Source organism: Mercenaria mercenaria, chromosome 4 (assembly GCF_021730395.1).
Source record: "Mercenaria mercenaria strain notata chromosome 4, MADL_Memer_1, whole genome shotgun sequence".
Taxonomy (NCBI): domain Eukaryota; kingdom Metazoa; phylum Mollusca; class Bivalvia; order Venerida; family Veneridae; genus Mercenaria; species Mercenaria mercenaria.
Window position 1 is genome coordinate 65,701,632 of NC_069364.1, and position 12,661 is coordinate 65,714,292.

General features: G+C 35.7%; 1 protein-coding gene across 3 annotated transcripts; it reads right to left on the minus strand.

Annotated features, from left to right (window-relative positions):
* Positions 1-231: 231 nt before the first annotated feature.
* On the minus strand, positions 232-3,918 carry LOC123552030 (transmembrane protein 45B-like). Of its 3 annotated transcripts, none has more exons than XM_045341409.2 (2): positions 3,774-3,918; positions 232-1,577 (listed from the first exon to the last, which is right to left on the minus strand). In XM_045341409.2, the coding sequence occupies exon 2, from the start codon at positions 1,534-1,536 to the stop codon at positions 652-654; it is 885 nt and encodes a 294-aa protein (XP_045197344.2). In that variant the 5' UTR covers positions 1,537-1,577; positions 3,774-3,918; the 3' UTR covers positions 232-651. The 3 variants fall into 3 exon arrangements, with proteins under 3 accessions (XP_045197344.2, XP_045197346.2, XP_045197345.2); XM_045341411.2 differs by lacking the exon at positions 3,774-3,918 and adding an exon at positions 3,461-3,551; XM_045341410.2 differs by lacking the exon at positions 3,774-3,918 and adding an exon at positions 3,267-3,415.
* Positions 3,919-12,661: the final 8,743 nt, after the last annotated feature.

Here is a 12,661-nt window from a genome sequence, read left to right on the forward strand (position 1 = left end):
CCAAAAAAACAAGCTGTCTACAAATGAAAAAAAGCAAAACACATGCCCCTATTATGGCCAGTCGTACAAGTTTCAGTGTCGGGTATACTGTTACCGTATGACTCCATGATATCGACTATAGACCAATGCGTTATCCACTTTTCTAATAAAAATCGTTTTTAATATGAAAGTCATGTGACCGTTATTTTTAACCTACTGACCCTTAAAACAATAAGTAAGCTATTGACCACAGACAATTATCTTACTAAGTTTAATTACTTCTTCATTTGTTAGACAAGTGATCTTCACCTCTGACCTACTAACTTCCAAACTATTTGACCAATCATATTACAACCATTGCAGGTCTAATTGTTCTCAAGTCAATGAGCGGAATCATTTTAGTCTCAAAAGTCATGTGACTTTTACCTACTGATCTCCAAACTCTAGGGGTCATCTGTTGACAACTGGCAATCGTCTTGCAAAGTTTGTCACCTGTAGACCCAAACGGTATGTGAAATGGATCTCACATTTAGTTAAGGTTTCTCACTAAAATTAATTTACCAAGTGTTTACTGTTTTCATGTTTTGGATAATCAGACATAAAGTCATGTAAATCTTATATGATTCAGTTCTAGCTAAGGCGAAGCCAATTCCTAGTGTGGTTTTAGTTCAATTAACTTCCAGTCGACTTTTCAAACTCTATATCACTCTCACTGACATCATCGTCCAATTGTACAACTGTGTCACCATTATTTGAAGTGTGTATAAGGCGTTTCGCTTCTATCCCTTCCTCTTCCATATATGAGCCAAATTTACGATGAAATGCTGCTACAATACCACCAATTCCGAGAACGACAAGCATGTCTATAGCCGCATGCCACGCAAATATCATAGCCGCTATCATCATTTGGTCATGATCTTCCTCATCCCAATGAAATGAACTCTTAAACGGCGGATATAATATCCAACCCACCTGCCAAAACCAGGTACCCTGTAAAAGTGTCATATATGATCGCGCAAGAGCACATGGTAAACTGTTTCTATACTTCATTTCAAGAACAACAGCAATAATTGACCCTACAACTGCATATATCAACAGTGTGTGTAGAAGAACATCTAAATCTGTCCGTCCGTATAGATGGAATTTAAAAAGTACGAATTCACAGGTTACTGCCATAATCATTGCAATATAGTCCATTTTTGGAGGTAACGGACATTTATAATACATCAATATATCTACAACACCTGTGAATCCAAAGAATAAATACATAGTCGCATGTTGCCCATTTCCTAGATTAACAAAATGCCACTCTTTGGAAAATCCCGTGTAAATTTCAAGAGAAAAGCCTACTGATACCAATATCAGCTTTAAGTAAGCTTCAACTGGCAAATTCTTCAATTTTCCACACAGGCAAGAACATTTAAATATAACCGACGAGGTGAATTTGGAATTTCTCTTCTTTGCCTTGTAATAGCGATGGAACATCTGGATGGACCACCAGAGAGCAAACACAATAAAGAACGATCCTGGGAGAGCATGACCACCAAAGTTCCCCATGGTTATTTGTTGTAGACTATCCAATACAGAACTGTTTGTACCTGAAAAGAAAACCTGATTTATAATAAATATTCAAAAGAAATAAACTTAATAGCAACACTTTATTTCACCGATAACAAATCTACTGAGCTTCCTTATAGAAAGAAGAAGCTACAGACAAAATTTGGTAAAACTCTGAGAAAAAGTTACAAAAGAAACATTATAATCTAAGTAAGAAAATAGCTTGTTTGCATTTATATTGAGTCTTTTCCATTAAACACTATATTGCAACATATTGTTTTAAACTTGTTTTCTCACTTAACAATGGAGTTTATCAGAAGTATCAGACAAGATTTGTACAATTAAAGGAAATCTGTTGTATAACTGTACAATACATAATGGTAAAAAGCAGAATATTATGCTCAGGCCCCGTGTTCACAAAACATTTTTCGATCTCAGCTGAGTTTGAGTTTGAAATTTTAATATCAGTTTTACTAAAACTTCAAGCTTAAATTTCAAATGAGACTGACCATCAATACCGAATAATCACTTTAAAATAATTATTAACTTAAAATTTTGTGTTAAACATGCTATTTTGATATAAATAAGAAATTAAGTTTCATTATCAAACTCAGCTGAGATTGAAAATGTTTTGTGAACACGGGGCCAGATGACAAAAAGTTTTAAAGCATGTGCTTACATGCATTTTATCTTGATTGCTATAAAAGTTATAAAATACAAAATGTATAGAAAGAAGATATACAATAGATTCAGTAAGCCTAATACTTAGGTGTGTTTAGTAACAAAATGCAGACAGAAGTTTCATTGCCAATGACTGCACAGTACAAACTAATGTATCCCCACCTCCCTTTTCCACATATTTAGTTAACGCAATATAGTTCTAGTACAGCAAGTTAAGAAATTACTGATACAGTTTTAGAGATAAGTTAATCAACGCTGCAGTGGGAAACCCTTGTATTTGTGGACACATTGGTTGAGTGCGCTGAGACATCGCGCTATTCTATTCCACAGTTTTTAAGAAGTGGGACAAAGGATGAAACTTTCATTATAGACAAGTTATCATATTAAAATTAAGACTTGTATTATTGCATGCAAAACTTCAGCCAAAGAAGGGACGTAATTTGAATTAATTTCAGAGTTCTCTAACTTGTTCATGTAAATGTAAATACATGCCTTGCAGTCTAAAAATATGTAGATGTAATTGAGATGTAACTCGACAGTAAGTTACACGCATAATTGGGAAAGGTTACATAATTTACATTAAATTTAATCTTGAAATAGATATCTAACTAGTTATACCAGTAGATTTGTTGTGGAAAGGTTCAATTCAATACGTGAACTTTTTACTGAAAAAGCCACGGTTTATCTTAACCCAATTTTTCTAAGTCGAAAGGGACAATAATTTACAATAAAGTCAATCAAGAGTTATCTAAATTAGATATTTCATTAAGTTTGATGACTAGGGGCATTGTGTGAGGTTTCAACACGATACATATCTGTTACAGAATTGATTGGAAGCAAAACTTTAAACCCTGTAAATAGTGTAGAAAGATCGCTGACAAGTAACCTGGGTAGGTACAATCGACATACTTAAGATGATTTCCTAACATGAAAGAATAGTGCATATCTTGCGATGGCAAGTGAGGGGATGGAGGTGGGGGAAGGGCAGGTAAAGTAAATAATTAGATCAAATAATAATCAGAATGTCATGAAAATTGAAATTAACTTACTCAGAACCAAATCACATTCATTTACATATCTATCCTGAATGACCCGATATCACAGACAAATATTAAACATTTTACTGCCCAACTTTAACGAAATAGTTACATGCATGGCCATTGACAGATTTTGTTTATTCATATAAAAATAGGAAAATGCACTTCACTTAATGAACAATCATCAATAAACGAACGTTTACTACCTTGTAAAACAGATAATTAAAGTTAATCATGCAGAAAGAAACTAGGAAATGACGGATTGTTAGTCAATTTATCCTCAACAGCACAATTTTTCACTTGATAATTAAAAATAGACCAGTTTTTCTCATAGGCCTATGACTGTACATTATAAATATATATTTGTAAATACAAATAAAATGTGGAAAATGAAGTTATGAATTCATATTTATGGAACTCACAAATCTTTAAAAAAAAAAACTGCGTAAATGTTTTGTGATAAAGTCACGCTTTCACTGATAAATTTTCCATTAGAATCGAAACTAGGGAAAACCTTACATAAATCCGCTCTATTTTGACAAGAAATCTCCTGGATGTTACAACCGTTGCTGTCTTAATGCAGTTCGGTAATGAAATTGTCGTTCTAAGAGCTTAATAGTGGTCCAACTGGATACTTCAGTCAATAACACGTCAAATTGCAAGCAGCAGCTGCAGATAAAGAATATTATATTCTATACCATATCGAGGATTTTTGACGTAATCATTTGATGTATATCTTACTTATTTTCCAATCCTTGATCGTACGTGCGTGCAGTCACGACACAAATTCTCCACAATAATTACGTGTCATTTGAAATGAAGTCACTTTTAATTCTCCGTCAGATAAATTTTGATCGGATCAGTAATTAAGTAACGAAATTATAGAATACTGACTATGAAAGAGCTTGTCTAGCAGAAACATTATACCATGTAATTATATTTTGAAGATAAATTCTGAATTATTGTATGCAGGCATAAGATATTTTTTTCATCATATTATAGATATAAATTACTGTCTTTCTAAAATGATATATTCCGTGTAAAATGTTATCCAGTAAATTTTTCATTATTTTGAACATATTACACAGGCTTACGGGGTATATAATGGTTAGACTGTTAGGAAATGATAAACTGGCCATCTGTGTAATGGACAGTCAATTTGAAAGGGAACGGCAATAGGACAGGAAACCAATTTAGATTATGGCATGTCCCAGTCAGTTTCTTCTCAGAAATGAAGTTTTTTTCATAATTTAATAGTTACAATTACAATAAAGATTATTTAAATATTACCATTTGGGCCGCGCCATGACAAAACCAACATAGTGCATTTACGACCAGCATGGATCCAGACCAGCCTGCACATCCGCGCAGTCTAGTCAGGATCCATACTGTTCGCTAACGGTTTCTCTAATTGCGATAGGGTTTGAACGCGAACAGTATGAATCCTGACCGGTCTGGATCCATGCTGGTCGCAAATGCACTATGTTGGTTTTCTCATGGTGCGGCTCATATTAAAATTTGTGTCAAAGCAATTAGACATGTAAAGAGTATTAGTTACGTATGTAATAATATGTTTCTATAAGAAAAGTATTCCGAAAAAAGTAACGCGCGAGAATAATATTTATTTGTGATGTGTTAATAGTCTGGTCGCATTATTTTCGACTTAGTTATACATTTTCTAGATTTTTCATAAACATGATAGATGGTGTCAGGAAGTTGTGGTTTTTCAAAGACATTATAGCAGATTTTCGTGGTGCCCTTCTCATGACGATCACGTTCAAAGGCGCTGTACATACAAAGACAGCCACTCCGGGTACCAAATTCATCCTCCACAAGTACAGACAAATCAGAGGGACGGAATGAGAGAAATCCCCTGGAGCAGAAAAAAACTTTTAGATACAGCCCGGCTTATCTAACATAACTCTTTGCGAAAAGGCAGTCAGGTTCTTAAACGTGCCCAGTGTGTAGGCCTGATAGCATGAAAGGTTGAGAGTTGCTTTATTAACATCTATGTAAAATGGCAAGTAAGAGATGCTAGCGCCTGTATTTTGGCCATAGTGCCTCAGCAAGAAACTGTACATTACCATATGTGCCTCTGCGGGCACTTTTGTTCAGGCATGGAAGACATCTCGGCACAACAATTACCTTCCAGGGTGGCTTTCTCTGATGAAAGAGTTCTACGTCTCTTGACGAGGTTTCGAACCTGCAGTACTGGGACAGGAGTGTGTTTCAAAGCAGGCACTGACTATTCACTCACGGTGGCTACTATTCGCATGCTTGAAAATAAATAATAAAATCATGTCATTAAATCTGTCAAGAAAATGTCAAACAAATTTTAATCATGAAAAAATACAAAGTATTTCTTAATGTATTCAGTATACTTCAGCAATTTATAAAAGCTGCGGTCCTTTTCAAAACCTAGCGAAGGCTAATGATGGTGGAGTAGGAACAGTAGCATGTCCATGTCACTGAAATATTATGTAATCTGACAGTCGGTATACAAAAGATTTATTCTTTGATTCTTGTACTAGTGCATCTCCTCTTAGAGAGTTTTCATAGAGGATATTACATGAGCGTCTTTTCATACTGAATTTATTAAACGAGTTGAATAAAATAATAAAATGCGAGGCTCTGCCGAGCATTTCATCAATTTTATTCAACGAGTTTAATAAATTCAATAAGGAAAGTCACAAATGTAATATTCTTTTGGTCACATGTTAGCCTTTCCTGTCGAAACATCAAAATTTCTACTTTCTTTTACTATATAGACAAGTCAATTTGACCAACGTTTCCTACACTATAAACGACGTCGACGTCAAACCTTTATTACACTAGTGTATTATCATTTTTATTTAATGGCTTTATTACACTCACGTGTCGTCAAACATGTGATAAAAGTATATGTTATATAGTAGAACTTAAACAGATCCTATTCTATCACGAGCTAAAACATCTTCATGACATACCTAAAAAGGTACATTAACACCTCAAACATTCGTGTATGTAGGACAGTCGTGTATTCAGCACATAATGCATTCATCTAAAATCTTAGCTTATTTCATTTCCTCTCATGAACAGACTTTGTCAAACCTTGCCTACCAAATTACTTCAGCCATATATATCAATCATATGTATGTATTGTCTAAAACTAAGTTTAAAAAAAAATTACATGATAAATATTTAAACTGACTTCTATTAGAAACCTGTCAGTTTTGGGCCTAAGTTAAAACAGTTTCATAATTTTTGTCAAATTATCTTACACTCATCTGTATTATTTCATAATTATTTTTTAATCCTGTCGGTAGCCCTATGTCTTTTCCTAAACTGTTGAATTCTGACCTTTTTCGGTAGCATATAATACTTCTTTTTCAGTTATTTTGCATTTTGTACCGAAGACTAGGCTACAAAGCAACATATGAGCCGCGCCATGAGAAAACCAACATAGTGCGTTTGCGGCCAACATGGATCCAGACCAGCCTGCGCATCCGCAATAAAATGGATTCTAATTTCTTGGCGTATGTTTTTCCAAATATGGGCCGTATGAGATGCCATGTTTTAATTAGGAAATAATGTTTAGAAAAACCGTGTTTTAAATTTATTAATGCACGAAAATAGGGTACATGTCCGCGGAATAATTATTCTGCGGACGTGTAACAGATTTGTGTGTATTAATTTTAGTAAAACACGATTTTGCTATTCTAATATGCTTTTAATATAAAACAGTACATGTACATAAAATATAGTAGCGCTCTTTCTTGGAGGCAACAAAAATATTGACGTCATCGTACGTTAACGTGCTTTATAAACTAAAATTGAAATTCTCTTTAGAAATAAATTATTTTGTATATTTTGTGGAAACGTGGTCTCACAAACATTAGCTATGACTGTCCAAAGTATAATGAAACAAAAAAACATGTGTAAATACAAATGGAATATGGAAGATAAAAAACCCATCCTATTTACAGAACCCGCATATTTTAGAGGAGCTGTGTACACTGTGATAATATCACGCGTTTACTGCTTAATTTTCCACTAAAATCAAAACTTGGGAAACCTTAAATAAATCCAATCACTCTGTCTCGACAAGAAATCTCCTATTCTTTTACAAAGATTCTGTCTTAATGCAGTTTTGCAATGAAATTGTCATACTAAGAGCTAACTACAGTCCAACTGCATACTTCAATCAATAGCACGTCAAATTATAGGCTACACTATATCGAGAAGGTTTGGTTTGGCGTTCTCTTACTTATTTTTTTTTTTTTTTCAATCATTGAAATTTGTCAGATTTTATTGGGAATAATTTCCTTGCGTGCAGTCAAGCCACAAGTTCTCAGAAATAACGATTTACAGTTGAATTTCGGTATCTCGAACTCACTAACCTCACAATTCCGGCTATCTCGACGACATTTTCAACTCCTGTCCCGATACACGTGCAAAATATAATTTTAAGTCAAATTTCGTTTATCTCGAAGTAAAACGCTTTATCCCTTGGATTGCGACATACCGTGTTTCAACCTTGGATTGCGACATACCGTGTTTCAACCTTGGATTGCGACATACCGTGTTTCAACCTTGGATTGCGACATACCGTGTTTCAACCCTGGATTGCGACATACCGTGTTTCAACCTTGGATTGCGACATACCGTGTTTCAACCTTGGATTGCGACATACCGTGTTTCAACTTTATTTGGTATCAAGTCACTTTTAATTCCGCGTCAGATCAATAATTAAGTTTCTTAAAACGATAACTGATAGTGAAAGAGCTTGTCGCTTAGAAACGATACGTTTCTAAGATAATTTCTGAACTACCGTACTGTCTGCAGACATTAGAAATTCATTTAATTTTTCATTTTCATGAACAAATTATCGTCTGTCTAAATTGATAACTGTGGCGATAAATGCTGTCATATTGTTTTACTGTCTGAAGCGTTTGTAAATGTAAAATTATGATCGGCGTGAAGTTGGCAGTACAGCAGTAGCAGCAGTGTGAGCAGTTAACTGCTGCTACTGCCAGCAGTTACAGCAGTTAACTGCTGCTACTGCCAGCAGGAGGAGCAGTCAACTGCTCCTACTGCTAACAGTTACAGCAGTTAACTGCTCCTACTGCTAGCAGTTACAGCAGTTAATAAGCTGTTACACTAGTTTGATGATGTTGGTGATATCAAGTATTTTGTGTAAATAAAAACCTTCACCTTCTTTGCAATATACATCACATCAAGTAAATCCCTATATTAGTACATTCAGTGCATCTAAATGTTTCCTTTTTGTACTGTTATTTCAAGCACAAAATTGGAGAGAGGGGTGCACTACCTACCCCCCTCCACCCCTACCCTTCCTTGCTCCTACGCCTATGGTAAAGTAGTTTACGTTTTCTAAATAAAAGGAGTACGTCTTTTTTAAAGGCATATATATTCAATGAGATATATTTTAAGATTATTGACGTGAAGATAGGAATAAATATTAACAAACAGTTGCTTGCTGTGGAATCGAATTTCCTGGCTCCGTAAAGACACTAAACTAGGTTTTAGGACTCCATCTATCGCATTATGTGTGTGTGTTCGGGTTTAACGTCTTTTTCAACATTTCTTCAGTCATATAAAAGACGGTGTCTACTTGCAGCAGTGAGCACAATGCCCAACTTTATAGTGCTGCCTCACTAGAATATCACACCGTAGACACGGCATGATTTCCCACCCAGTCACATTATACTGACACCGGGCTGACCAGACCTAGCACTATCATATTAAAGCAGAAGCTGCTAGTACCATCTTTTACGTCTTTGGGATGACGCGGCCAGGGATCAAACCCACGACCTCCCGCTCTCGAGGCGGACGCTCTACGACTAGGCTACCGGGGAGGTTCTATCGCATCATGTAGATTTGGTAGAAGCGAAAAGTTTGGGGGTCCCCAGCTCCGCCCCAGACCTTGAGTTTTGGATCGGACCGGGTGGCCGTTGTAGAGAGGGTTGTCCCCCACCAGGCACGGGTGGCCGCCATTCCGGGAAAACTCTTGTTTGGGAGAAACCCGGGTCGAGGTCGGGCGGTTTTTGCCTGGAAAAGTCTTGTTTTGGGGAACACTGGGTTGAACCTTTCTTTCAAGAAATTTGTACGAAACTGTTTAATGCTGTCGATGTCGTAAAAGGATCCTTGTTAATTGCTGTCATTAAACATTTTACTTCTAGTAGTAACAGGAGCCTGATAACTTGATCGCTTTCAATATACATTTCATCTCGGTAGTTACATGTAGAAAACTGGTATACTGGTCTTATAATATTAATTATTTGAATGCTGACATACAGAAAACTGCTTTCATTGGTCATTTCACTGTTGGTAGTGACAGGAGTCTGGTACTAGTAACCTGCCCTCATACATCGCTTAACTCCTGGCAGAAACATAAATGAGACTTGTAAACCATTTAAATGCTGGTATTACAAAATGTATAGGGGAATTTTAAACTGCTCGTATAAACCAGGTAAATTGCTAGCAATAAAAGGTATAAAAAAAACTGGTAAACTGCTCTCATAAATCATTAACATATATGAAACTGGTAAATTGTTTTAAGTAATATTTAAATTCTGGCAGTTACGTATATAGGAGACTGGTAAACTTTTCATAAACAATTTAACTGTTGGCAGTAAAATGGTAAGAAAGGTGACGATACTGCTCTTATTTTATTGCCGGCATCATTTAACTACCTGTAGTGACATATCCTTTCCGCAGCCTTAACGTACTAAAACGTATTGGCGACTGATGGCCCTTTCACGCTTCCGTAGAAACAACATTTTTTATTTTAAATTTATTACAGGAAACTTATTTTGAAAATATTTCTGGAATGTCTAGGTCTGCAGCTCTCAAATACGGTTATATCTTACATCTGAGGCATATACTGACACTCTCAGACAACATAAAAAATGACATTTTGAGTTCGAAAATCATCAATGTACCCTTGTTCCGTTTCTTACCCCTGTGGGATTTGTGTTTATCCGGAGCTCTAACACTTTTTCATAAATTAAAAGCTGACATGCTGTACTAAATCCCAGGTAATTTCAATTCGTAAAAAATTGCTGAAAATTAGCTCCCCAATAGCAAAAAAAAAAAGAAGTCCACGCGCATACATGTAAACGGGGTGACCTCTGCGCGTGACCCTTGACTATCTACGAATCAAAATCCGGCTTTCGTTTTCAAGTTTAGCATTTCTACTTTCATTTTATTTACTTCCAAAATAGCTAACGGTCGAGTGACGTCATTTTCTGTGTTGTCAAAAACATACGTTGCATAAATATGTGCTGGCTATTGTGGCTGATTTCTGCCAAGGTCGTTCTGTCGTTCTGGCGCCCCCGCCATAACGAAAGAACGACGTTTTCCTCTTTTGGCGTTGTCTCGTTCTGTCGTTCTGGCTCCCCCGCCATAACGAAAGAACGACGTTTTCCTCTATTAGCGTTGTTTCGTTCCCTCGTTCTGGCACCCCCACCAAAAATATTTAACGAAGATTGCAACGCGACTGAACGAAAGAACGACACTTATAAACGGCGCCCTAAAAATCGTCGTCTTGGCGCTCTGTCGTTCTGGCGCCCCCGCCACAACGACGGATAGTACAGTAAAATGGTGTAAAAATACTTCAGAAAATGGGAAAAGAATGAAACTTGGTACATAACTACTTTAGGGCAAAATACTAAAAATGAGCATGAGACCCACTCCGAAAAATCCAATATGGCCGAAAAATCCAAGATGGCCGCCATATATGTATATATTTTCAAAAATACATAATATTATATATAAAATTTCTATTGACACTTACAGTCATCAGTATAATAAGCTAAAACCACCTGTCTGAATAAATCCAAACATATTATATTACAAAAATACCGCTCTTCCAACAAAAATGAAAAAAGTTGTCTCCCTTGGATAAAATGTGCTATTAAGCAGAAGAAAAGTCATAATGCATTTATATGAATCAAAATTAAGTATATAATTGTAACTGGCATATCAAGAATGTTTAAAATGGCAACAGTCCTGTGCAGAACTTTACAACAATTGTAAATTAATTAATTATAAATACATTCGAACTTCGGTAACTGGAACCCATCAGGACCGACTAAATTTATTCGAATTATCGGTAGTATGAGTGATCGAAAAATATATTATAAAGGAATTTGTTTGGGACCTGACGATAGATTAATTGAAGAATGGTGTTCGAATTATCAGAGTTTGAGCAAACGAAGTTTTAGTCTGTAATGTGTATTAGTGAATAAATGACATGTGCTTCACATTGTCATTAGTTTTCGTGACTCAGAATTTGTAAGTGTTACTGTATTCATTTCAATTTATTTACACTAAGAGAACTAATGACACTTAATAAAATTATATAATTATATAATTATATATATAATTTATAGGAACGAAACAACGCCAAAAGTGGAAAACGTTGTTCTTTCGTTATGGCGCGTTCCGGTAGAGCATGCGCAGTGTGATTATATTTTCCGTATTTTGCTTAAGCCCATTTCTACTGTTTCATAAATAGATAGATACACTTTTTCATGGAATCCATAAAAGTTTGGAAACGGCACCTATCTTTCATATTTCACACTTCGAATTCATTTCATTCATATCACCCGGTTTTGTTTCAAGCTTAAGTTGAAAATAACAGCGACTTAATAGATATATCCAGTTATAATACTCACATTATTCAAATTTGGAAACAATTAACATACCGATAAAAACGGTGGAAGTTTTTATCTAGTGTTAAATATGTATACGGTCAAATACTTAAAACATCTTAGTCATATTTTTACTCTAAACATAAGTAAATATTTTTTATTCAATGCATTCATTCTAGCTTTGATAGAAAAGAATAATATCAGAAAACATGACTGTGGTTATATCCACTCCCTTTGTGAACTACATGTTTAAATTTGACGAAAAACTCGGTCATCGGTTAGCAGCAAACATAATGAACTTTAAGATACTATTTTCAAAATGACATTAAATTATATACATATCATGAACATGATGAAATCGGCTAAGACCACAACAACAGCCCCTTAAATATGTCTAAAATAGATTTTTGTTTCGTTTTTTTTATCTTTCTTTTTTTGTGTGTGTTTCCGCCAAACTCCGTGAAAATCGAAAGTTGCCGAATATGAATGTACGGTACGGGTACGATATGGGGATTAGGAACAACCCAAATGGCGGTCTCCGCTAAAATGGAGTAACTCCGAGTTACTTTGCCGAAACATGACAATACTGCGCATGCTCTACCGGAACGCGCCAGGACGCCAGAACGATGTTTTCACATTTGGCGTTGTTTCGTTCCGTCGTTGTGGCGGGGGCGCCAGAACGACAGAACGCCAAGACGACGTTTTTTAGGGCGCCGTTTATAAGTGTCGTTCTTTCGTTCTGTCGCGTTG

Excerpts from the sequence above, each read along its gene's own strand:
- LOC123552030 (XM_045341409.2), bottom strand. The coding sequence starts at position 1,536 with ATGGGGAACTTTGGTGGTCATGCTCTCCCAGGATCGTTCTTTATTGTG.